The sequence below is a fragment of the Lithobates pipiens genome, unplaced genomic scaffold (genome assembly GCF_037356315.1).
Source record: "Lithobates pipiens isolate NorthernLeopardFrog02 unplaced genomic scaffold, aLitPip1_a1.2 Scaffold_13, whole genome shotgun sequence".
NCBI classification, from domain to species: domain Eukaryota; kingdom Metazoa; phylum Chordata; class Amphibia; order Anura; family Ranidae; genus Lithobates; species Lithobates pipiens.
The window spans coordinates 171,927,532-171,955,221 of NW_027507718.1; the positions used below are offsets into that span (position 1 = coordinate 171,927,532).

The 27,690-nt window shown below is 41.8% G+C and overlaps 1 protein-coding gene across 1 annotated transcript in view; it reads left to right on the plus strand.

The window, feature by feature from the left end:
* Nucleotides 1-27,690, plus strand: part of SGTA (small glutamine rich tetratricopeptide repeat co-chaperone alpha) — a 65,155-nt gene that overhangs the window by 14,937 nt on the left and 22,528 nt on the right. The window contains exons 3-8 of the mRNA XM_077475873.1: nucleotides 1,602-1,705; nucleotides 5,924-6,002; nucleotides 8,246-8,345; nucleotides 10,707-10,811; nucleotides 10,899-11,037; nucleotides 11,118-11,180. Of these exons, the coding sequence (XP_077331999.1) occupies nucleotides 1,602-1,705; nucleotides 5,924-6,002; nucleotides 8,246-8,345; nucleotides 10,707-10,811; nucleotides 10,899-11,037; nucleotides 11,118-11,180 (590 nt within the window). The remainder of the gene's footprint in view (nucleotides 1-1,601; nucleotides 1,706-5,923; nucleotides 6,003-8,245; nucleotides 8,346-10,706; nucleotides 10,812-10,898; nucleotides 11,038-11,117; nucleotides 11,181-27,690) is intronic.

Below are 27,690 nucleotides of genomic sequence, written 5' to 3' on the forward strand. Positions count from 1 at the left end.
CGCCTTCGGACAAAAATCTGTGTTTTTTTGTCTGCGGAAAAATCCAATCATCTGTACAAGGTTTAAGTTCCTTGTGACTTTTCCCTTTACAAACAATAGGCTTTTCTTTTTGGAGCCTCTCTGACTGCAGTTATCAATGCATATGAAGGGAAAACACTTGCATTTCTCAGATGAGTAGACTGAGGCGCTCCCCCATTTGGTCCCTTTTTGGTGAGCCTTTCCCTCTCAGTAAGAAAGCTCTGAATTCTTCTGTTGTTCAAAAATTATGCCTCGATCTAAGCAAAAATTCTCCTTCTCATACTTAATGCAACATGGACTCCCCCCCCCAACTATGGACAACAGATTTAGAGAGTTTTATTGACTGTTGCCAAATTTTGGATGCTGGGTTTAGGGAGGTTATCTTAGAATCTGTCTTTTATCTCCTACTGATTGTTTTGTCTTTATTTTTACCACTTCACGTTAACCTTATTGCACTTTGCACCTTTTTCAAGGCTCTACAGGATCTCATTTTTTTGAGAGTTGTGATTCCTTTACCAGCTTTGGAGCGATTTCCAGGATTTTAATTCAAAGTTATTTATAGTACCCAAACAAACAGATATGTTTGATTTATCTTGGATCTCAAGGCTTTCAATGTGTTTGGCCTAGTATCGTTAAACTGGATAGACCTCCCCTTTCTTTGTTTATGAGGTTTAAAAAAAAAAATGTATCCAATCTCCCTGAGGTAGAGTGTAGACTCCTGAGGTCGGCTGTCCCCCGCCCCCCCTGAACTGCTAAAGAAAAAGTTTACATTGTGTACAAAAGTCTATTTTTAAAATTGCCACCAAGACAGGAGCAAGAGGCAATCTTCTTTTCATTAGGCACACCTCTTCCAATAACTGTCAAAAGGCAGTTGTTCCATTCACTTTGGATATATGATCTGCTTAAAACCCCAAAACTGAACTAATCCTCGAGTAATATATAATTTATTTATTTTTTTCCCCATCCTATGTTTTTGGGGACATAGCCCCGTATTTTCTGTCTTGTCTCTGGAAAAGGAGCACCCACGGGTTGCAGGAAAGAAATGTGCATGATTCCCCCATCAACAGACCGTGTTGACAGGGGAATCTCTCCTGCTGAGACATTGTATTCTTCCGGAGGCGATCACACTTGACAGTGATTATTGCTAGCAGCCGCTAGCGATAATTGCAAGTAAATCTGGCAGGCTGGTTGTACCCAAGTTGATTGATCAACTTGGTACATATTCTGCCTGCCTTCACATGGTTCAAATCTCATTCCTGTTGAACCGGCCAAAATTCCAAACATCTATGGTTGGCCTAACACTAGCCTAAAATTATTTTTATGTTTTGAATAGCATAGGGAAGGGTTAACTGGCCATGCAGGGATTGCTGACAGGTCTGAAAGACAGTAGGTGGCAACAAGATTTCCAGGACCAGCATGACTTTGCGCTGCCTTCGTTCTTAAGTACAGTTTGTATGCAAGTCAGATGTTTGTAACTCGAGGACTTTAAAAATGTTTTCTCTTTAACTTGTCCAACTGTTCCTTTGCTTATATGATATTGAAATTTTGTACAGTAATGAACTGCTTTTATCTTGTTCCCACAGTTGCAATCCAGTGTCTGGAAACAGCGTTTGACGTTTCAATAGAGGATCGCAGCTTGGCCGTATGTCAGACACTCCCAGAGATTTTTGCATCAGCTACAGAAAAGGTAGACTTGATATACTGTGCATCCGGAAAATATTCACAGCGCTTCACTTTTTGTTATGTTAGTCTTATTCCAAAATGGATTCAATTCATTTTCCTGGGTACAGCGTCACGCGACCGCACCTCAAAATTCTACAAACAATAGCCCATAATAACATGAAAGAAGTTTGTTTAAAATCTTTGCAAATGTATTAAAAATAAACAGAAAAAATCGCAGTCTTTGCCATGACACTCAAAATTGAGCTCGGGTGCATCCTGTTAATACAACTTGATTGGAGTCCACCTGTGGTAAATTCAGCTGATTGGACATGATTTGTAAAGGCACACACCTGTCAATTTTTACGTTTTCATTATGGGGTATTGTTTGTAGAATTTTAAGGGCAAAAAATGAATTTAATCCATTTTGTTATAAGGCTGTAACATAACACAATGTGGAAAAAGTGAAACGCTTTTGTATACATTCCAGGTGCACTGTATCTAGTGCTCTACAGATATATCAGAAAATGTAGTATTAATTTAGTTTGTCTTGCACAGTTTTTTTATTTGCATGTGGGGTACAAATAGTTTACTCATATTTACAGTTTAGTTCAGGTGATGTTTTAGTAGTTTTACCACTTCCGGACCGCCCACCGTCGTTTTACGTGATGACTTTGAAGGAGGATATCGTTTGTTATGGCAGCAGTTGGCTGCTCTAACCCTGGTATCCTCGTCTTTAGCGGGTGGTCCGCTACAAGATAAAAGTGGTCTCTGCGGCGGATTCGCCACAAGATTGCATACATGACTAGTGCCTGTATATTAAAACAGTGTTCAGGCCACACGTGAGGTATCGCCGCGGTAGCCCTAGCCCTCCTCTGTAACTTAAAACGTGGAACCTGTCGAATTTTTTTATTTTTATTTTTTTTTCCCCCTTAAAGTTAGTTGCCATTCCACGAGCGGGCACAATTTTTTATTTATTTTTTTTTATTTTATTTTTTTCAGCATGAACATGTTGGGTCTCAATTTACTTCCCGTTATATTATCTTTCACAATATAAAAAAAAAAAAAAAAATTGGGCTAACTTTACTGTTGTATTATGTAATTATATATAATTTATAAAAAATTATTATTTTTTTTTTTTTTGTTTAAAGTGTATTTTTTCCAAAAAAAAGTTGTAAGACTGTTGTGCAAATGCGGTGGGACAAAGTATTGCGACTACCATTTTATTCCCTAGAGTGTTAAAATCCCCAAACTTTATAAATTTTTTTTCTAAGTAATTGTATAGCAAAAAAAAATGTTTTTAGCCATTTTATTATCCATCAACAGTTTTACTCATTTTAAATCATAATGGCAACAGAAACTACCCAAATGACCCTGATCAAAAGTTTACATACCCTGGTGATTTTGGCCTGATAACATGCTCCCAAGCTGACACAAAGGGGTTTGCATGGCTATTAAAGGAAATCATCCTCACCTGTGATCTGTTTGCTTGTAATTGGTGTGTGTGTATAAAAGGTCAGTGAGTTTCTGGACTCCTGACAGACCCTTGCATCTTTCATCCAGTGCTGCACTGACGTTTCTGGATTCTGAGTCAAGGGGGAAAGCAAAAGAATTGTCAAAGGATCTGCGGGAAAAGGTAGTTGAACTGTATTAAACAGGAAATGGATACAAAAAGCTATCCGAGGCATTGAGAATGCCAATTGGCAGTATTCAAACTCTAATCAAGAAGTGGAAAATGATGGGTCCTGTTGAAACCAAACCACAGTCAGGTAGACCAACTAAAATTTCGGCCACACCTGCCATAAAAATTGTTCGGTATGCAAAGAAAACCCAGAAATAACTAAAGGTGAAATACAGGACTCTCTGAAAACATGTGGTGTGGCTGTTTCAAGATGCACAATAAGGTGGCACTTAAAGAAAGATGGGCTACATGGTCAAGTCGCCAGAAGAAGGCCATTACTATGCAAATGCCACAAAGTATCCTGCTTATAATATGCCAAACGGCACAGAGACAAGCCTCAAAGCTCCTGACATCAATATCATTGAGCCACTCTGGGGAAATCTCAAATGTGCAGTTCAGGCAAGACAGCCCAAGAATTTACAGGAACTGGAGGCTTTTTGCCAAGGGAAATGGGCAGCTTTACCATCTGAGAAGGTAAAGGGCCTCATCCACAAATACCACAAGACTTCAAGCTCTCATTGATGTTAAAGGGGGCAATACACGGTTATAAGAACTGGAGTATGTAAACTTTTGATCGGGTCATTTGGGTAGCTTCTGTGTTAATTTATGATTTAAAAAGAGTAAACACAGTTGATGATCAATGGTTTCATACACACTATCAGATTTTCTTCTGTTTTTTGTCTTCAGATTTACCAAAACCATATAATATGAGGTCAAACCTTTAGGAGTTTCAATGTGTATGCAATCAGGCAGGCCCTTGCACTACATGGTTTTGGTAAATCTGAAGACAAAAATTAGCAAAAAATCTGATAGAAAATCTGATAGTGTGTATGGGGCTTTGCACTAACCATGAGTGAAAAAAGTTTTTGTGTTCTCATTCAAATTCTCTGAAAAATGGCCAAGAAATCATAAATTCTGCCAGGGTGTATTACTGCGATTATATAGTAGAACCGAAGAGACGTGAGATTTGTGCCCATGATCTCACAAGATCATGGGTGGAAAAAAAACTTTTCTATGAAAATTAAAAAGAAAAACGAAAAGCAAGAAAATAGGTTAAAATAAAAAATGGCGTTAAAGAACTTTTTGGAAACCTACCATTCATAAGTGTGTGTTTAGTTACAGTATATCAAGAAATTTCTGTGACACTGGTAAACTGGGTGTATTTATGATTATACAAATACACTTAGCCTGTTTCCCTGAAAATAAGACCTAGCGTGATGGCTGCAATATAAGCCCTATCCCCCAAACAAGCCCTACAAGGACTTTAACTAGGACTTACTTGGGGGGGGTAGGGCTTATAAAGTCCTTGTAGGGCTTGTTTGGGGGGGGGTAAGGCTTATATTGCAGCCATCACCGACAATCACGCTAGGTCTTATTTTTGGGGGAAGCAGGGTAGTACAAGTGTCACAGGACTGTCCTGATATTAATATAAAACACATTTATGAATGATGCCTTTCCAATAGGTCTCAACTTTTGTTATATTTTACTGCCTTTATGCATAATAAATGGATATATACTGGGGGTTTTGTGTGGAAATATACCCACATTAGATCCCAAGGAATATAAATTACACACATCCCTACGGAATTATTATTATTATTTTTTTTTTTTTTAGGGGTTAAAGGTCCCTGTCCTGAGACCATATAACCTGCTCTAAGAGGACGTAATTAAATCTTCCTTTATCACATCGCTGCTGAAAGGGGTTGGCATTCCTTGTCTCCCGATGGAATTGCCACCCCTGGAATAATTTTATGCAAACAGCCAGTCATCTGCTGCACGTTATAGTCACTATCGTGGCTCATCTCAGTTTCATATTTACATTTATGATTACAATAAAGCCAGCTTATCTGTAAAAACAAAGAGATGATTTAATAAAAAAAATCTTTATTTTACCTCTAGTTTTTACAGATGAAAATGGCTATACACTGCTAATCTAATGAATTTTCCTGTAATTATTCAATCAACTGGACTTGTTCTGTAATGTTGAAGCTATTTCTTAGCTTCTCCGTGCCCTTTCTTCAGTTTTAAGGAGTTTTACATACCCCAGTGTATTGCCCAAGTACAGGATGGAAGGGTTGAAAGCTGTGGAACCATTGTGTTATCGTGAGTTACATGGCTACCTGTGTGGATTTAAACTCTGGAGTATTTTCCTGACGCTCATTAGAACTGAATAGTGTCTTGGAAACTAAAAAACCTCTTCAGTATTGCAGAACAAGTAGAAGTGAGTAATCCCTACCAGCTGTACCATGACCTGGATAAATGAGAACCTTCACAGATATGATTCAAATTCTTGCTTTTCTCAGAGTTGGTGGTTTTATGAGAACTTTGTCTTCTCTATTGCTTTTATATTCATTGAAATGCTTGCACAAGTATTTCCAGAAACAGAATACATCTCTGCTTATTCAAAATGTAACCTAGATGTATGAATAAAAAATTGTAAATCAAGGCTAAGACTGTATAGTAGGCACCCCAGAAAAATATTTATATAGGCTTCAGTTACAAATGCAGTAGATTGAACATATTGTCCTATTGAAGCATAAACCATGTTAATAACCTTTTCTTTAGGAAGTTCCAAATATAACTTCCAATCAACAGTCACCATCAGAAGAGGATGTAACAGAAGCTGAAAGACTAAAAACTGAAGGTAAATATTTTTTTACATTGCTTTTAACGTTTTATTTTTTGCATATGTTTTATCTCCCAGAATATATACCTTTTTTCTATAGGGAAAAAGACAGGAAAATTAAGCACAATAAAACAATTGTTTTCTGTTTGGGTTCCAGTAGGTAATCCAATGTTGATGTTGTAATACTCCTACTTCATCTTCAGGTTCTCAGTTTATTTTTATTTTTTTTCCCCTGCTGTGAACATGAAGTCCAGGGAGGGTATGGAGGGTGTTTAAAACAATATGAAACAAGACATCTGAACAAAATTGAGGAGTTTGTTTATGGTAGAACACACCAGTCTAAGTTTCAATATTGTTCTACAGCATGTGAAAAATTGCTGTCATCTTCCAGAATCTTGTATTGGATGGATACATCCCCAACTAGATAGGAAACCTAATCTTCAGAATAACTTTTGAAAAGGATACTTCATCAGTACTACCCTAGTCCTGCATATCGACACTTTCCCTTTTTGTTAATTTTAGGTGGTTGCAGGTTTTCCATCTTTGCTGATGACTATGTAGTACAATCCTAAGGTGTTGGTGAACCTAAGGCTAGTAAAAGAGGAAAGAATATATATATATTTTTTTTTTTTACAATTTCTCCCATATTTTTGTTCCCTCTAGCCTCCTGGTGGGGTCATTGTTTTACCCTCCCTCTCTGTTTGCCTTTTTTCTATGATCTTCCTCTTTGAATACCTAATGGGTCTGAGGATCTTTTAAGACGGGGATGCCCAACCTTTTAAAGAGCGAGGGCCACTTAAGCAACTTGGTAACCAGCCGTGGGCCACAATGAGTGGGGCGGGCAGATGACGGGTCCATGTCCACCTTGCATATGCAGAGCAGACACGGACATGGCTCGCTCTACTCTATCGGCCCTCCGATCTGATCTGCCATGATGGAATGGGAGGGATCCCCCTCTTCTGTTTTTTTGTTTTTTAGTGGACCAGATTGGAGGTAGGTGGGTGTATACGGCCACAAGTCCGTTTACATTTGTGGCTCAGCAGAGGTAAACAGAGGGTCCGATTGGGTCAGACCGATCATGCCAAAGGGGCCTAATGCTGCTTTCACACTGACGTGCTGTGGTTTACCTGTACTGCAAGTGCAGTACACCTTTGTGATGCACTTTCTGAAAGCTCACCACACCTGCAGGTAATAACAGAAGTCTATGGCTCAGTGCAGGCAACCCACAGGTGTTCTGCGCTGCACCTGCGGATCAGTTTGAAAGCAGCTCAGTAACCACCGCAGAACAGATATGCCCATACATACACTGATTTTTAGTAATAAACTTACCTTTAATAAGTCTTCCATTTAGGTATTGCCGGCTGTTGAGGTCCCAGGCAGAGTGCATTTGGTATCACTCCGCCTGTACCAGGAGGTGGCGCTATACAGGAAGTATCGGTTTATGCAGCTCTGTAGCCACTTTGTCTACCGCCGGCTTCATTAACACTGATGCTCTGGGATGGCGGGTCAGCAACCCACAATCTGGGCTTGCCAACTCACCATTAGAGAGGTCGAGGGCCACATCAGAGGCTCCGAGGGCCACATGTGGCCCCCGGGCTACTGGTTGGGCACCCCTGTTTTAAGATATACTAGTGCTTTTTGGATCCGTTGGGAGTACTTTAGGCCAATTCCTAAAAGTGATGCTTTAATATTGAAAAAATAGAAAAAAATCTGCGCTTGGTAAAAAAAACAATAAAAAAATCAGCAGCTGAACACCATAACCAGGATCCGAGCTAATGTTTTCAGCAAGTAGAGAATATACTACATACAGTGCCAAAATGCATTGTCTCTCGCTTTCTTTGAAAGAAGGCACAAACATCCTTTTCTTTGTGGAAAATGCTAGTCGCATCAAGCCCCAGTGACTCTAAGGTATGCCAATGGTGCATGTCCAGGGCAAGTGTGAAATCTAAAGCAATTTCTCAGCAGGCAGGTGAGTAGCTTAGTCTGAGTATGTCCCTTCCTGAATAAAAAGCCTTCCTGTTAGAATGTTCTTCCTGAAGTAAAGTTCCCCTTTAAAGCACAACTGACTGATACCCAAAGCATTTATTCAGTTTCTATATTTCGTTCTTTGCTGCTGCTTTGAAACGCAAACGTGACATTTTAATTCAGACAGACTACCATGGGGCATCATTTTTTTGCCGAGAGATATGGACAAGTCATCATGTTTGTAAGCATACCTTTTTGTATATACAAAATGGAAAATATCTGCATTGTATTTTAAGGTAACGAACAAATGAAGTTGGAAAACTTTGAAAGTGCTGTCTCTTTCTACACCAAAGCTATTGAGCATAACCCAGCTAATGCGGTCTATTACTGCAATAGGTATGTACTTATTACTCTGTGAAATATGGTCTTCTTAAATTGGCTAACATATTGCTGTCCAAAGATTGGCTGTGATTTGGTAACATGACTTTTTATTTAAGCTGAAAGGAGGACTAATGGAGTTATCCATTACTTTCACAGTTCCAGTAAGGTATAGACTAAACCCAGAAAGGACATACTTGCAACATTAAGCTTCTATTTTGTAACTTCTTGACGTGACTGTTTTTTCTTTAGTAAAATTGGCTTTATAGTTTTATAGTTGGTAAAGTTGAATAAAGACACCAGTCCATCCAGTTCAACCTGAGTGAGTGTCTACCCCTATCCCTGTACATTGTACACTCACATTGGTCCCTGCCCACAATCCATATACTAGGGCCAATTTTGGACAGAAGCCAATTAACCTACCTGCATGTCTTTGGAGTGTGGGAGAAAACCGGAGTACCCGGAGGAAACCCACGCAGGCACAGGGAGAACATGCAAACTCCAGGCAGGTAGTGTCATGGTTGGGATTTGAACCAGTGACACTTTTTACTGCTAGGTGAGAGTGCTAACCACTACATCACTGTGCCGCCCATGAATTCATATTTAAGGATTTGGGATGCTATTTATTTTTTTATTTTTTTGAGCTCTAAGTGCATTGGTCTTTGGAAATCAGTAACAAGTTAAATTATTTAAGTTAAAATTATTATGTATGAACTAAATAGAGTAAAAGTAAGTAAATAATTTGGAGTATATTTGGGTACGTGTAGGAAAAGTAAAATGTACAAAACTATAAGTCCATCATAGCTAATAAGCATTTATCCTTCATGACCTTATTATTTAAGAGGTGAGTGACAAACCATTATGGTTAATGTCAGTACTGCTCCTTGCAAATCGTGCTGCCTTAAGGTGCATGTAAAGCTAAAAAAAATCTTAAATTATAATATCATATGAAACTGTAAAACCACTTTTGGGTTTGTATTCCCTGTGCCCCTGCTCGGAATACTCTCATCCTCCCTATTTCTCTTTGTTGCCATTGTTCTTGGTACAGTAAAACCCAAAATGTTTGAGTTGTCAAACAAACGGGAGGTTAGAGGTGTCCAATGGTGATACCTCTTCTGGTTTTGAAAAGTTTCAGAACCTCAGTTTTTTTTTTTTTTTTTTTTTTCAGGTTTTAATTGTCTGTCGCAATTGAGATTTGCTTTCTGTTCCAATGACTGGGTTCAGTTGCCCAGGAGTTGACAGGAAACCCCCTTTTAGAGCAAAGATGACAACAGTAACAGTTTTCCACTACACCCCATGCCAGCATCCTCCTGTGAGGTACAGGAAACTGAGAGATCTTGAAAAATCAAACTGCCTGCTCCACATTTTCCTGTTGCAGGAAGTGCTGCCATGGGGGACTTTGAGAGTCCTATCAGGCTTTTTTTTTTTTTTTTTTAAGCTCAAACATCCGCTTAACTGATGAACCTTGTCAGGAAGATGAGGACATTCAATTACGGTTAAGGGAGTAGAGTCTCCTGACAGCCTTTAAGTAATATGTGGGGCAGGGCAGGCTTTAGAATTGGCCTTCCACTCACTTTCCTAAGTCTTGTTCAGTCCAGCAATTTTTGTAATATGCCTCGTGTGCCTGTGGGGAGATGGAAATCTGTGTGGCACACAGATGAAAATTAAAATAGATTAGGGGAAGGCTAGAACCCCATTCGGCTTTTTGTTACTGTTTCTAAAAAAAGAAGAAAGTAATGAAAGCGCCTCACCACTGGCCTTGAAATTCAATATGTAGGTCATTTTACTGTATTTCTAAGCATGTGGGCATGGAAGAAAATGGCCTTCATGTTTTAGGGGCCAAGAGCATTTCCCCATTCATCAGGAATTTAAAAGCTGCATAGAAAGCTGAACTCTGGGATTAATAAAAAAATATAAAAATATATGCACTTGCTGGTTTCTCTGGGTTTAGAGTGAAGGCACATCTTGGCAGTAGGTGAATTTTTATATTTTATTTTCTCAACTAATGCTAGCCGATGCCTTCATTCTAAACACGGAGAAATCAAGAAAGGTGATGGGTTAGTAATACATTACAGCTCTGTCAGCAATTCATCACAAGATTCAATTTACTGCTATATTATCATTGGTGCTTGGAATAGTCTTTTAAATATTCATTCTTGTAATGGACAACTGTATCTGTTGTCCATTAATCCCCCTGAGCAATAGCATGCATGGTAAATCGTTTGCTTCTCTCCCCATCCAACGAACTTCACTATGTAACCCTGCTCATAGCAGCCCATCCTTTGTAAGGAAACTGTTCCTGCCAATCCTATTGATTGCTATGGAGGAGTTTGACTCATCCAGTATGTATTTAACTTCTAACGTTTTTGCACTGTTTAGGGCTGCAGCTTACAGTAAAATAGGAAACTATGCTGGGGCTGTGCGGGACTGTGAAGAAGCTATATCCATTGACCCCGGTTACAGCAAAGCATATGGCAGAATGGGGTAAGCAAGTTAAAACCTTATTTATATACGACTTGCTTACAACTTACTTTTTTGTCACATGTATTTCTTCTTCTTTTATGATTCCAGATTGGCACTTTCAAGTTTGAACAAGCACTCTGAAGCTGTGAGCTTTTACCAAAGAGCACTGGAGCTGGATCCCGATAACGATACCTATAAATCAAACCTTAAGATTGCTGAACAGAAAATGAAGGAGCTTCCAAGTCCAGTAAGTGTCTTGGCTTTAGTTTTGATACTTGGTGCAATCCTGGTCATTGGAAATTAACTGACCATTTGTTTCTACTACAGATGGCTGCTCCTGGTGGTTTTGATCTAGCTGGGCTGCTCAACAATCCCAGTTTTATGAGTATGGTAAGTCCGCAGATTTTTATTATTTTTTTTCCCCCTATTCCTACAAATGTTATGCAACACTGCTTCCTTGGATTTGAAAATGAAGATATCAAAACTGTGTATAGCACACACCTCAATTTGTATGTATGTGTATATAAGATCTGGGTGAGGGGAATATATTAAAACTGGGGCAGCTGTGCATGGCAACTAGCCAACTCCTGTCTTTAATTTTCAAAGATTGTTCTGTTTCCCCGAACTAGGCATTGCAAGTATGATCTCTCTAACTGATCCGGTTGGGGTGAGATGGCTATCACTTACAATCTCAGCATTGTTAACAGACAGTGACTGGATCTAAATGATATCTTGCAGATTGTAAAAAGCTTTAATTGAAAATCCGAGCAGATCTTCACAGATGATTAGCTAGGTCATAGTTTGTCTAGCTTCAGCAATTACATGTGCTCAGAACAGAAACTAAAGAAGCACTGAAAAGAGAATGGGACTAGCTATACAGAGCATCTCCTAGTTAGAGTAGGGAAGGGACAAAATTATTTAAAGGCAAACAAAGAATGCATGTGTGACATGATACTCCCTGTCGAAATGTTATGCTTTCAAATTTTAAACAATTGAGAATCAAGTCCAAACCTTGGAAGAGAAAAATATTCAGGAACCACTTGAAAAAAATAATGGATAGAACCTGAAAGAACAATAAAAACATGGATAATGAATAATGCAAACATTGACATACTGCAAAACTTGTAAAGTTTACTGGTGTCTGTAAGATACTCCATCCCTTTGCATCAAATCGTTGGTTTAGAAGACAAATCCTTTACCGTTGGCAAAAGTGTCACACTGTTCCTTTCCACCATTTTTTTTTTTTTACACCGTCTTTGTAATGAGACCCATTGGCCAATGGCTGTGGTGGACATACGTTCCTTTCAATAAGACTCTAAGACAATTGTAGGTTGGGTCTGCCATTTGCCATGACCTTGAAAGTTGCAAAGGTTCCAACAACTCCAGAAAACATTGGCAAGGTGCTGAACTTGCTCTTTGTGGTATCGAACCAGCAGAGCAGTGATGTGATGTCGACCTGGAACAGTAAGGTGATTCTGTTCCTCATTAAACAGGTTGGACTTCTGTATGTGACTTCCAACTCAAAGTAGTTTGTTGTGATCAATCATTGCGTTCAATTTGTAGAGCGGGCTATCCTTAGGTTAAGTCCCTTTTTGATAAGTTATCAATCTTTTGATAATCTTTTGAGTACACTTCATGTTGAACATCCCGATGACCTCTTCTGCTCGTATAATTTCTTTGATGGCGGGAGGCCCTTTACAGATGTGCCATCCATGAGACACTTTATGGTCCTCAGTATTGGTTGCAAATTGAGCAACATGGATAGCTCATACAACGGAAGACCACTTCAAAGGGCATTAAAAATGGTGAGGGTCAGCCTCATCTTTGACTTCATAGAAAAGTTTAGTGCAACTATTATAGCTGGTTTTCCTTTTATCTGACTCAGGATTAACCAGTTCAAATATAGAATCGGTGAGAATTGAGATGGGTTCATTGTTGCGATACCATCAGAACCTGAGGAAATGTCTGTCTTTTCAAACGGTGAAATGTTTTCTAATTGTTGGCCATAACGGCAACTGGTTGGCTTGTCTGAAGTGGAGCAAAACTCTTGTAAGGTGATTGGTTCAGATTAGGCCCAGAGATGACATAGTTGAGGGAAACACTTTCTTTCTTATTTTGAGAATTTGAGTTGAAGACTATCCTAATCTGCTCAGGCTTGTAAGGATGGTACATGCCAAAGCATGGGAAGTAACATTCCTTTTTTTCCTAAGAGCTGGTGCAGGCTCAACATGATCGCTGGCTAACACTTTCTGCATAAAGTCAACAGTGATTTCCTCTCAGGTTTTCTGTTCAGGGTGCATTGTAAATAAATTGAATTTCTGCATGCTATACTTAATTTGGTAGTTTTCTTGAGGTGCAAAATGGTGGTGGTGCCACCCAGCTGTTAAAAAGTGCTGTTAGAACTCCTTAAAGTGGAACTTTAGTCAGAAAATTAAGTCCTGCTAGATTACTTCAGGCTGGCCCCTTTAGCAGGTATAGTTATGTAAAACATTAAAAATAAGGGCCTATAGTGTGTAAAATCCACTAATACACTGCCTCACACTGCTCTGCACATGCCCGGTTACTCTCTAATTTTAGGCACTGCCAAATTTATAGAGGCCGATCTGCTGACAGCCTTTAACCACTTGCTTACTGGGCACTTAAACCTCCCTCCTGCACAGACCAATTTTCAGCTTTCAGTGCTGTCACAATTTGAATAACAATTGTGCGGTCATACTACACTTTACCCAAATCTTTAATTTTTATCTTTCCCCTGTGTGGGCACTGGCACGTGGCACCGGTACGCACAGATGAGGTGGCTGTGCCGCTTCTGTGTAAGGGACATCGGTCCCAAAGAAGAAGTCGGTGATCGGCTTTTTTTCTTTCATACATCATGGGACACAGAGCCTTAAGTAAGTAATGGGTTTTAAGCCACCTTCAGGTGATGGACACTAGTATAACCAATCCAGGAAGTTCACTCCCTATATAACCCTCCTGCTTCGAGGAGCACATTGTTTTTTTTTTTCGCCAGTGTCTAAGGTGTTGGTCACGACTGAAGATGTGCTCTGAGGAGCTCCAGGAGGAATACATGCTGGATTTAAATAGCCTCCATAAACCAGATCCATCCAAAGTGCCGCTGAGGCCCAAGTGGATGGTACCTGGGGCCTCGTATCGAAGCACAAGGTTTTTTTCCTGTACGGCTGGACCCCCGGGAACCCAGGGCTTAGGCTTGCAAGGGGAACAGTGAGCACAGGATGAGGTGCTACCCTCAGGTGAGCAGGAGGAAAAAACAAACCACTGATTCCTCTGCGGAGGAAACAATGGTAGACAAACCTTTTTCAGCCTCACAATCTGAGAAATTGCTGATACAAACTCTTATGGAGATGGTTCATTCCACTTTCATGCTACCCTTGACGGAGTCTGCTGACCTCTCGGTTTCTTCCTTGGGTTCCTTAAAACCTTCTCAGCCTTTGCATGCGTTTCCTGTCCATGCATTACTAGAACAGCTTATTTTTGCTGACTGGGATCACCCATATAAGCATTTTCTCCCTCCTAAGATTTTCAGTTCTCTATCCCCTAGAGGAGAAATTCGCCTAAAAATGAAAAGTACCGGCAGTTGACGCTGCGATTTGCTGTGTGAATAAAAGCCTAACTTGTCCTGTAGACAATGAACAAATGCGACAGATAAAAAGTTGGAATCCCTGTTAATCTACTTTCTCCTTGGCAGGTGCCATTGCTCAACCTGCAGTCACTGCAATAGGCATCTGTCAATCCTTAAAGGACCAATTTAGACCAGCCCTTAAAGAGGTTCCTGCACAACAATCCTGGGAATTGGCTGAACTACCAGAAGCATTATGCATTTCCATAGATGCCATTAAAGATTCTATTCACCAGACGTCCTGCCTTATGCTTATACATATGTGTAGAATCATGTGGTTAAAAAATTGGTCAGCCAAAGCACCATGTAAAAACCACCTAACTGGGTTCCATTTTCATGGGGAGTGGCTATTTGGGGAAGATTTGGACAAATATATTTGAACAATTTCTAGTGGGAAAAGTACTCTTTTTGCCAGTCAAAAGGAAAGTATAAATGCCCTTCATTTAAACAAGCTCTTTCCCCTGCCCCAGGGGCTTCAGCCTCTAGGCAGTGGTGACCGCCTCCGCCATCAGACTCTAGAGGAAAACCTCAAGGTCAGACTCCGTCTCAAAAGAAGTCCTGGGGTCAGAAACCTAAAGCCTCCTCATGAAGAGGCAAACCTCCTCACCAAGGTTGGGTTCTGCAGTTTCCAGAAGTCTGACAAGAGGAAATTCAGAACAGATGGGTCATCTCAACGGTAACGCTGGGGTACAAGCTGGAATTTCGTGACTTTCCACCGTCTTGTTTCCTGAGGTCAATCGTTCCCAAAGATCCGGAGAAAAGACAATCTGTTTCAGGCACTAGACTGATTAATATCTCAAGGGGTGATCGTACAGAGCCCCACAAAAGAGCAAGGTTTGGGGTTTTATTCAAATCTTTTTATGGTACCAAAACCAAATGGAGATGTCAGACCCATTCTAGATCTAAAAATCGAAATCAGTTCCTGAAGATTTGCTCCTTTCCCATGGAGACGATCAGGTCAGTTTCTATCCTTCTAGGAGAAGAACTTCTGGCATCTATCAACATCAGGGATGCATATCTGCATGTTCCTACATTGCCTGCTCACCAAAGGTTTCCGCAGTTCGAGGTAGAACAGCATTTTGAGTTTGTAGCCTTTCCCTTTAGGCTAGCTACAGCACCCCGGGTGTTTACAAAAGTGCTGGCCCCATCTCTAGCCAGGTTTAAGGGCACAGGGCATAACAGTCTTGGCGTTCTTAGACGATCTTGCTAATAGACCGTTGGCTTGTTTGGAGCAAAGAGTACGCATTAAGCCTCATACACACGATAGGACTTTGTACAAACTTTGCCTTGGGTTTTTGTACAAAGGGCGTCGGCCCTGAACTTGTATTGCATACACACAGAAGGACTTTTTCAGCCAACTTTCACCAAATCATGTGGTTTTTCTGCTCTTTACCGCCACCTTTGGTCAACTTCTGTATTGTTGTCTGATCTTTTTGCATTGGTTCTGAACATGCCTGTTTGTACAAAAGTCCTATGGTTTTATGTACACACGATCAGACTTTGCTCCATCAGACTTTTGTTGCCAGAAAGTTTGTCCGTTCGCACAGCCAACAAAAGTCAGATGAAAACCAAAAAAGTTTGTCCGATGGAGCGTACACACCGTCGGATGTTGCTCCAAAACAGCTAATTTGCATGTTTGTTGTCAAAAAGCCCGATCGTGTGTATGGGCCTTTACACCCAGTTACCTGGAAAGTTTGGGTTGGATTTTCAACCTAGAGAAATCTTCCTTAATACTTCTAAAAAGGCTGGAGTACTTGGGTCTGATCATAGACAGCCCAGAAAAAGTTGCTCTTGCCTCAGGCAAAGAAACTCCATCAGAGAGCTGGTGCAGATGGTCAGGTCAAAAGGCGATCCCTCCATTCGTCTTTGCATGAGGTTGCTAGGAAAGATGATGGCTTCATTCAGAGCAGTTCCATATAAGAATGTTGCAAAACAGTATCCTGTCTACTTGGAACAAAACAATTCAAGCTTTAGACTTTCCAATGCGGCCGTTCCTAAAGTGTCCCAAAGCCTCAGTTGGTGGTTACTAAACCAGAATCTGCTGAAAGGAAAATCCTTCAGATCAGTTATCTAGAAAGTGGTAATGATGGATGCCAGCCTTTCAGGCTGGGGAGCAGTACTAGAAAAGACAACTGTGCAGGGACAGTGGTCGAAAAAGAACCTTGCCCATCAATATCCTAGAGATTCACACAGTGCGTCTGGCTCTGAAGGCCTGGACTTTCAGGTTACGGGATTGTCCTGTCAGGATCCAATCCGACAACTGCTGTGGCTTATAGCAATCACCAAGGGGGCACCAAGAGTCTCTCAGCGCAGAGAGAGGTGAACCATATTCTAACTTGGGCAGAAAGGCATGTTCCGTGCCTATCGGCAGTTTTCGTTCCGGGAGTAGAAAATTGGCAGGCAGACTGCTTGAGTTGCCAGCAGTTATTCCAGGGGGAATGGTCTCTTCACCCTGATGTGTGTGTGTGTGTGTGTGTGTGTGTGTGTGTGTGTGGTGTTTTTTTTTATTTACTATTTGCCAAACATGGGGGACTCCGGACATAGATCTCCTAGCGTCCAGGTTTAACATGAAGTTGGTCAACTTTGTGGCCAGAACAAGGGATCCACTCGCATGCGGAACAGACGTGTTGGTGACCCCGTGGGATCAGTTCTCGCTGATCTCTGCATTTCCCCCTATTCAGTTGCTGCCTCAACTCTTTTGCAGGATCAAGCTGGAAAGAAAGCCGGTAATTCTGGTAGCACCAGCATGGCCCAGTAGGTCATGGTATGCAGAAATCGTAAAGATGACAGTGGAGGGTCCATGGTCCCTCACACTAGGGCCAGATCTGCTCTCACAGGGACTGATGTTCCATCCTGCCTTACGGTCTATAAATTTAACAGCTTGGCTATTGAAACCCACATTCTGAAGAAACGTGGGCTTTCTGGGTCAGTTATCTCTACCCTGATTAATGCAAGAAGCCAGCTTCCAGAACTATATATTATAGAGTCTGGAGGGCTTATGTTTCCTGGTGTGAATCCAAGGGTTGGCACCCTCGGAGATATCGTAGGCAGATTTCTTGCCTTTCTACAATTTAGGGGTAGAAATGAAATTTGGCCTTGAGTACTATTAAAGGCCACGTCTCAGCTTTATCGGTCTTATTTCAAAGACCACTTGCTACACGTTCTTTAGTCTAGTCTGGGGTTTTATGCAAGGGGTGATGCAGCTTAATCTGCCTGTCAAACCTCCTTTGATCCCTTGGGACTTGAACTTAGTTTTGTCTGTGTGTTAGAAAAACAACCATTTGAATAAATGCAACATAATTAGAGGTCGACTGATATATCGGCCGATATTTGCCATTTTTTAATTAATCGGCATCGGCCGATTGAGCTGATGAAAAAGCAGATTTAGAACAGCGGGACTTGGAAATGACTTCTGTAAGACCCCTTTCACACTGGGGCGTTTTTCAGGCGCTTTAGCGTTAAAAAAAAGCGCCTGTAAAGCGCTTGAAAGAAGCCTCATCTGCAGTCCCAATGTGAAAGCCCAAGTGCTTTGAGAACCCTTTCACAATGTCAGCGCCCGAAAAACGCTCGTAAAGCGCCGCTTAAACTAGCAGCGCTTTACCAGCGTTTTTCGAGCGTTATTGGGGCGCTTTTAACCCCTGCTAGTGGCCAAATAAAGGGTTAAAAGCGCCCACAAAACGCTGCTGCCAATAGCGTTTTACAGGCCCTAACCCATTGATTTCAATGGGAAGGGGCGCTTTATTCACCGCTCCAAAAGCGCGGCAAAGAAGCTGCTTGCAGGACTTTTTTTGACGCCCTGCCAGCGCAGCGCCTTGGTGTGAAAGCACTCGGGCGTTTACATTGGGATTGCAGTTGCAGCTTCTTTCAGGCGTATTTTTTTAACGCTGAAGCGCCTGAAAAACGCCCCAGTATGAAAGGGATCTCGGTGTGAAAGCACTCAGGCTTTTACATTGGGATTGCAGTTGCGGCTTCTTTCAGGCGTATTTTTTTAACGCTAAAGTGCATGAAAAACGCCTGAAAAACGCCCCAGTGTGAAAGGGGTCTAATAGAAGTCAGTGTAAGTTGCCTGAGTCGTCATAGAAACGTCTTTCCTCCTCTCTGGGCAGGCTGCCAAGAAAAGAACAGAAAGATACAATGTTTACACTTGAATGAATGAAATCATCTGTGTGTAGAAGTTCTCAGTTTAACCATTTAAAGGCTAAATCTTTTCTGACACTTGTTGCTTACAAGTAAAAGTCCTGTATTTTCTGCCAGAAAATCACTTAGACCCCCCAAAAAGTATATATATTTTTTTAGCAGACATCCTGAGGGAATAAAATAGCGGTTGTTGCAACATTTATTTGCGCAGAGGTCTTTCAAATCATTTTTTTGGGGGGGAAACAAAATACACCTTAATGATTTAAAAAAAAAAAAAAAAAAAAGCGAAAACAGTAAAGTTAGTCTTTTTTTTTTTTTTTTTTTCCGTCCAAAAGTTTTGAGTACTTGTTTTTATTTTATAGGCTGCTTGCACACTGGAGCGGGCAGGCGTTGATGGTAAAATGTTGCTAGTTTTAGCAGTGCTATTCAGCTGCTAGTGGGGCGCATATAATCCTAGCTAGCAGCCGAAGAAGAGGTTAAATGCGCCCGTGAAGCACCGCGCCAAATCACATTGCTTGGGCAGTGGTGCCCATTAATATCAATGGGCAGGAGTGGTGGAGAAGCGGTATACACCACTCCAAACGTGCTGCTTGCATCGCCTCAGTGTGAAAGCACTCTGTCTTTCACACAGACTGCAGGGGAGCCGTTTTGCAGGCACTTTACAGGTGCTATTTTTAGCCCAAAAGCACCTAAAAAAAAAACGCCCCAGTGGGAAAGGTGTCTGTTAGGTTTTATGAGATGAAGGGGGATAAAAAAAATAAAATAAAAATCGGCCCAAAAAAATCGGCATCATATAACGGCCATCGGCCACCACGATTTCTAAATATCGGCATCGGCCAGAGAAAACCCTATATCGGTCGACCTCTAAACATAATCCCCTAGTCCTTCTGATAAGGAAGGTATTTGGTATTTTTGGCTGCTATAGCCTCAGCAAGCAGGGTTTCGGAATTGGCTGCTCTTTCTTGTGAAGAGCCATATTTGATTTTTCATGACAGTGGTGTTGTACACCCATCCACTTTTTTTTTTTTTTTTTTTTTTTTTATACCAAAAGTGGTCTCAGGTTTCCACCTGAACCAAGATATTGTCCTGCCATCATTTTTTCCAAAACAATGTTCCAGGGACGAAAAAGTCACTACATTGTCTTGGTGTGATGAGAGCAGTGAAAATCTATGTAAAGGCAACTGCTCAGATTCGTAAGTCTATCTTTATTTATTCTGCCAGAGGGTCCTAAGAAAGGACAGGCAGCGTTGAAATCTACTTAGTGACAGTGGATTTGACAAGTTATAATTCAAACACCTTATTTAAAGGGTAAGATTCCCCCTTTTCAAGTTAAGGCGCACTCAGGGCAGTTGGTGTTCTTGGGCAGTGTATCATCAGGCCTCCATGGCTCAGATCTGTAAGGCCGCAACTTGGTCTTCAGTGCATACATTCACAAAATTTCATCAGGTGGATCTAAGGAGGTATGAGGATATCGCCTTCTGGCTCAGTGTGCTGCAGGCACCAGTATAGTCCTCAAGTCTGGAGGTACCCTCCAAGTTGTCTCCCTCCCCTCGAGTAGTATTGCTATGGGACGTCCCATTAAGAAATTATCGTACATCATGGAGCCTTAAGTAAAGAAAATATAATTTTTATACCCGCTTACCTGTAAAATCCTTTTCTTGGAGTACATCATGGGACACAGAGGTCCCTCCCCTCTTCTTCTTTTTTTTTTTTTTTTTGGGGATTTGACTATATTGCTATAAAAACTGATGTGCTCCTGGAAGGAGGAGGGGTTATATAGGGAGTGAACTTCCTTGATTGGGTATATGGTGTCCTTAAAGGGATTGTAAAGTGAATTTTTTTTTTTAAATAACAAACATGTTATACTTACCTCCACTGTGCAGCTCGTTTTGCACAGAGTGGCCCCGATCCTGCTCTTCTGGGGTCCCTCGGCGGATGTCTCTGCTTCCTCCCGCAGGTAGTTCTCACGTTTATGCGAGCTCCCTCGCATGGTGAGAAGCATCTGCGGGCGCGCTCCCGTGATATAGCTGCTCGCTGTATCACACGGCCCCGCCCCCAGCGCTCCGTGTCAGTGGATGTGATTGACAGCAGCGCGAGCCAATGGCTGCGCTGCTATCCATCCATCCATCCACTCCAGCCAATCAGCGGCCAGGCTGAACGGTGGAAAGGACATCGGGGGGACAAGCACGTCTAGTGTGCTATGCTATGCATACTAGCTCATTATGAATAACTTGCCTGAGAACGAAGCCCCCGAAGCGGTCCTCCGTCTTTCTCTTCACCGCTGCCATGGATCCCGGAGCGACTTCCAATTTGCTAAAGCAGGGGGAAAAATTCCTTCCTGATCCCCCCGAGAGGCAATCGGATTTTCCCCGGATCAACTTTACCTATAAATGTTAGTACCCAGTTATATTACGTACACTTAGGAAATAATCCAGGCCTTTCTTAAAGCAATCCACTGAGCTGGCCATAACCACCTCTGCAGGGAGTCTATTCCACATTTTTCACAGCTCTTACTGTGAAGAAACCTTTCCGTATTTGGAGATGAAATCTCTTCTCCTCTAGACGTAAAGAGTGCCCCATTGTCCTCTTTGACTGTAAAGTGAATAACTCGACACCAAGTTCCCTATATGGACCCCTTATATATTTGTACATGTTGATCAAATCCCCCCTTAATCTCCTCTTATCAAGAGTGAATAAATTCAGTTCCTCTAATCTTTCCTCATAGCTGAGTTCCTTCATGCCTCTTATCAGTTTGGTTGCCCTTCTCTGCACTTTCTCCAGTTCCCCGATATCCTTTTTGAGAACTGGTGCCCAAAACTGAACTGCATATTCCAGATGAGGTCTTACTAATGATTTGAACAGGGGCAAAATGATATCTCTCTCTCTCTCTGGAGTCCATACCTCTCTTAATACAGGAAAGGACTTTGCTCGCTTTGGAAACCGTAGCTTGGCATTGCATGCTATTGAGCTTATGATCTACCAAAACCCCCAGATCCTTCTCCACTATGGATTCCCCCAGTTGTACTCCCCCTAACGTGTATGATGCATGCATATTCTTAGCCCCCAAGTGCATAACTTTACATTTCTCAATATTAAACCTCATCTGCCACATAGTCGCCCAATTAGACAGAGCATTGAGGTCGGCTTGTAAATTGGTGACATCCTGTAAGGACGTTTTTGCACTGCATAGCTTGGTGTCATCTGCAAAGACGGAAATGTTACTTTTGATCCCAGACCCAATATAATTTATAAAGATATTGAAAAGCAAGGGTGCCAGCACTGAACCTTGGGGTACACCACTGATAACCTTAGACCATTCAGAGTAAGAATCATTAACCACTACTCTCTGAATTTTAGCCAGTTTTCTATCCATTTACAAACTGATGTTTCCAAGCCTGTAGACTTTACCTTACACATGAGCCGTGTGTGCGGAACTGTATCGAACACTTTTGCAAAATTCAAATATATCACGTCCACTGCCACCCCTCTGTCCAAGGTTTTACTTACCACCTCATAAAAAGAAATCAGGTTTGTCTGACAACTTCTGTCTTTCATGAATCCATGCTGTCTGTTGCTCAAAATATTTTTTTCCTGCAAGAACTCGTCTATGTGGTCTTTTATTAATCCCTCCAGTATCTTCCCAACTATAGAAGTTAAACTAACGGGTCTATAATTACTTGGTAAAGACTTTGTTCCCTTTTTAAATATATGCACCACATTGGCCCTGCGCCAATCCAGTGGGTACTATTCCTGTCATTGAGTCCTTAAAAATTAGATACAATGGCTTTGAAATTACAGAGCTCAATTCTTTTAGGATCCGTGGGTGGATACCATCAGGTCCAGGTGCTTTCTCCACCTTTATTCTGTCCAAATATTTCTAGACCATATCACTTATGAGCCATTGTGGATTTGGGGCTGCGTCAGTACCACCCCCATTATGGACATGAGCTCCCCCATGCTCCTTTGTATACACAGAGCTGAAGAAAGTATTTAATAAATTAGCCTTCTCTTTGTCCCCAGTCCCCCACTCCAGATTATTTTGCAAAGGGCCTACATGCTCAGACTTAACCTTTTTACTATTAATATATTTGAAGAATTTTTTGGGGTTTGTCCTACTGTCTTTTGCAATCTGTCTTTCATTTTGAATTTTTGCATCCTTGATTTCCTTTTTACATATTCTGTTATATTCCTTGTAACATTTAAATGACACTAGCGTTCCTTCGTTTTTATATTTTTTGAAAGCTCTTTTTATAGTTTATAGCTTTTTTAACTTTGGCCGTGAGCCACATTGGCTTTATTTTTAACCTTTTAAACTTATTGCCCATGGGAATATACTTTGCCGTGAGATCACAAACAAGCTTTTTAAAGAATTCCCATTTCTGTTCTGTGCCCATTGGTGCCAATATTCTCTCCCAGTCTAAGTCCTGGACAGGAGCCCTCATCCTTGGAAAATTTGCTCTCTTGAAATTAAGTGTTTGTTTTTATCTTTCCCGTATGTGATTTCTGCTTACAGCTAACATCAAATAAAATCATGTTATGGTCACTGCTACCCAGATGTTCCTTTTTATCTCAGTGTTTCTCAAATCCAGTCCTCAGACCCCCCCAACAGGTCATGTTTTCAGGATTTCCCTCAGATGAAACGGCTGTGGTAATTGCTAAGGCAGTGAAACTGATCAAATCACCTGTGAAAAATAATGGAAAACCTGAAAACATGACCTATTGGGGGGGGACCTGAGGACTGGATTTGAGAAACACTGCTTTATCTGAACATTAGTAATACGTTCTGCATGGTTTGAGATTACCAGGTCCAACAGAGCATCATTCCTAGTTGGGGCCTCAATAAACTGTACCATAAAATTGTCCTGTAATAGGTTTACAAATTTTTGCCCTTTAACTGTCCCAGCAGTGCCATTACCCCAGTCAATTTCTGGGTAGTTAAAATCCCCCATTGGGGGCGTGGCCTAGCTGAGCTCAATGGCGGACGTGTAATAGGTGAGCTCCGGCACCTCGGGACGAACACTACCGCCGATTTGAGGTACATCAGCTGCTACATAGGCACGTATCATGGGAACGGCTTCTCGGACATCTTCAGCTTCACGTTCCCGCTCCCCGAGGGGAAACGCGACCGGACGAGAGCATAATATCCCGGAGATGTTCCGATCACAGAGGGGAAACATGGCGCCGTCGCGCCATGATTCCTCACAGGCCTCAAACACGCGCTCTCGCTCCCGCACTGATATCGTGCTCTCGGAGACTTCCCCAGACGTGACACCGGCTAATGCCAGTTCTCCAGACGGCCCACACTCGGAAACCTCTTCTGCAGCTATTAATATGAACGACCTTCGCACGATTGCCTCGGACATCAAGGATACATTATCGGCGGCCATTGCTGAACTACGCCTTGATCTTAAAGTGCTATCGGACCGCATGCATACTGTGGAAAAGGTGACAGAATCACACGAATTGGACATTCGTCGCTCCACTAGGAAAATCGATAGCCATACCCTACAACTCAGGGATATGCAAAGGCACATGGAGGATTTGGACAACAGGGGGAGGCGCCATAACCTCCGAGTCAGAGGCCTCCCTGAAGTCGTTGAAGGTGACCGTTTAGCTCCCGCGATCTCAGCCATCTTTAACTCCGTGCTGGATAGGCCTTCCCACACTGCCATTAGCATGGATCGGATCCACCGAGCGCTCAGACCCAAAGGCAGGGACACTGATCCCCCACGAGATGTAGTATGCTGCTTAACCGACTACCGACTTAAGGAAGACATATTGAAGGCTGCTAGACTTAAACAGCAAATCTCATATGAATCCGCCCATATACAGATATTCCAAGATCTTTCTGGTATCACCTTACAACACCGCAGAGACTTGAAGCCACTTCTGGATGTGTTGAAATCTAGAGGTATTTTATACAAATGGAAATTTCCGTTCTGTCTTACCGCCTCTCATCTCGGACGTACGGCTCATCTTAAGGTACCAGAAGACCTGCCCAACTTTTGTGCTATACTGGACTTGCCTCCGATCGCAATCCTGAATTGGTATGCTAACTTTCGTCCGCTGATACCTAAACCTATGCTTCCTCCTGATGACCTGATGGACACTCAAGCTACCCCGTATCGGAGGAGAAGATCTACATCTCGATCCAGGGGGACCCACCACTCTGGTACCATTACCAGAGATTACAGCCCAATATCCTCTCCACGCTCGCGTAGAGCACGAAGGGACTACTGACATCTCAGATGTATACATCCTTAACTTCATGCAGTACCTGGAATTTGACGGCTGTTGTTCCTACTGCTACCTTCGTTCTTTTGGACATATCATCATCTACTACTTGTCCGTTCGTCCTGGTTGGCTGAAAATCTTGCCTATATTGCCTCCTCTAACGGGAAACCTGGCACTGTGATGGATGCCGGCGGATTGCATAGGCGGACGGCTTTAGATACCCACCCTACTTGTCCTCTGTGAAGCTTTCACATCTGAAAAGGTTCCTCCACGTTACGACAACTGGAACACATGGCGGATTTAAAAGGTTATACTTTATACTTTCCACTAGATATATAATACTTCCACAACTTATCTACACAGATCCTCGTTCGGACTGTTGCTTCGGCCATACGAAAATAAGTTTGTCGTTCGTACCGTACTGAAGGATCTTTTGGTACGATTATATTCTGTTCAGCTACAGCTATCTGACTTGCTCACTAAGTTTACTCTTCTGCTAGGTTTCTTCTCCTGGCGGGCTAAGTATATACGGGCTGCAGTAATATATGTGACGCTTACCTGGTAGGTTATATCAACCGTAGTAACATGTGGCTCGCTATTTAAACTTTTCTACAGCTCAATATCTATTGAGGTTCGTTTACTATAGCCATGTTTAGGCGCAGGTACGAACGTGTGACCACCAAGAAACCTTTATGCATCTCAGGAAGTAAGCGTGCCAATACCCTGCCTACTCTGTTTCTGCATTGTATCTACAGCTTGCAGGTTTCCATTTACTCAGTTTGTTAACATTGGCTAATAATATTTGTTGCTTTTTGATTTTATTCCACTCTTTAGGTATTCCCATGAGCCTAATCCTAATTTAGTGTCCCCTATATTTGATATGCTTTAATTTTTGTTTCCCTATGACTCAAAATGTCTTCTAGGCCTTAACTGCTCTGGTATCACCTAATTTTCTTTCTTGATTGTACGCCCCTATCGACAAGCTGAAGCATTGCATGTTGCACAGACCTTAGCTGTAAACCTCCATAATTAGATGTTATGCTTCTCCTCCTCTATTGAGCTAGCTCAGATCAACCTCCACTCTTCCAGTAGTCCACCTGTCCATTACCCAATATGCAGATTGTAACTTAAAAGTTTACCTTTCCGATTACTTGTATTATCTATTATATCTTTGCTATCTCCATAGATACACCAGTGTGCTAGCCGCTGTTTACTTATCAAATCTCCATGTTACCCATTATATCTCATGAACATTGTGCCCGTCTCCTTAGTCCCGAGGGCCGTACCACCGTTACTCTGTATATTATATATTATATACTGTATACTACCTATTTGTTCATTCGCAATTTTTTTCTGCCAGTCCTCCATTGGGCTTTGTCCTGGTTAACCCCGCTGTGGGGTGGATAAGGGGTCACACATCTCTCCGGTGTGGGGTCCCCTGATTCTCTTTACACCGTCACCTATATTTTACCACCTGAAACAGTGGTATTTTGAAAATTTTTTTTTTTTTTTTTTTTTTTGTCTCTCCCCCCCCATATCTTTCCTTTCCACAACCCCAATTTCACCCGATACCCTTGCAATATGGAGGTCCCAGATCCCCCCACAAATGCACCTAGGGATCTATCACAGATTGCCTCCCCTACTATCTGTTATTCCTTAAACATTAAAGGTTTAAATACCCCCGAAAAAAGATCCCAATTGTTATATACACTGCACAAAGCCAAAGCACATATTGCCCTTATCCAAGAGACACATTTTCGCACTGACGCAATCCCCAAACTCCAAAATGCCAATTATCCCTTAGTATATCACGCAACCAATGATGACGCTAAATCGAAAGGGGTGTCTATACTCATTTCAAAATCCTGTCCTTTAATCGTGTCTGACGTGCTATGTGATAAAAAAAGGACGATACCTCTTCCTCAAAGGCAGCATCTACAACAGACAGGTGACTATAGCCAACATTTATGCCCCAAACTCTCACCAAGTATCCTTTTTCAGAGAAACTCTCTCCCTGCTTACGACATTCCAGACTGGACTCCTTTATTGTAGGTGGAGATTTTAATGTTCCCCTAAATCCCTCCCTTGATACCTCTAATGGCTCCTCTTGTATTACTTTCCGGGCATTAAGAGATATCAAATCACAACTCCAATTACTATCCCTGCATGATACCTGGCGTACACTTCACCCGACGGTTAAAGACTTCACTTTCTACTCGCCTCCGCATGACAAATATTCCCGGATAGATCATTTTTTTCTTTCACAAGCAGACATTGCCAGTTTAGAAAAGGCCACGATTGAACCGTTACTCCTCTCTGACCACAACCCAATAACAATCTCCCTTTTATTGTCACAAAGTCCTCCTCGATCCACCATATGGAGACTTGACGATTCTCTATTACTGGACACAGCCAATATTGCCTCACTTAAAGATTGCCTATCTAACTATTTTACAGAAAATGCGACAGACGATGTGCCCCGTGCAGCCATTTGGGCGGCGCATAAATGTGTTGTCCGCGGCTTGCTTATATCTATGACTGCACAGAGACGTAAACTAAAGAAAGCACATATAGATGAACTATACAAACGCATTCACTTGTTGGAAAGGGCTCATAAGCGCACACTGGCTGAATCACATCTGGCTGAGCTTACGACAGTTAGAGCTGAGCTACTAGAAGAACTGCAAAAAACCTTGAAGCGCAAATTTGCTCTTACCCACAAATTGTTCTACGAATCGGGCAATAAAGCTGGTAAATTGTTAGCCAGAGCCCTGCAGAAGCGGAAAGCGTCCTATACTATCCATAAGATTGTTACCCCAACTGGAGACTCAATTGTTGACTCTGACGCTATTGCAAAAAATTTTGTGACTTACTTTCATTCACTGTATAATC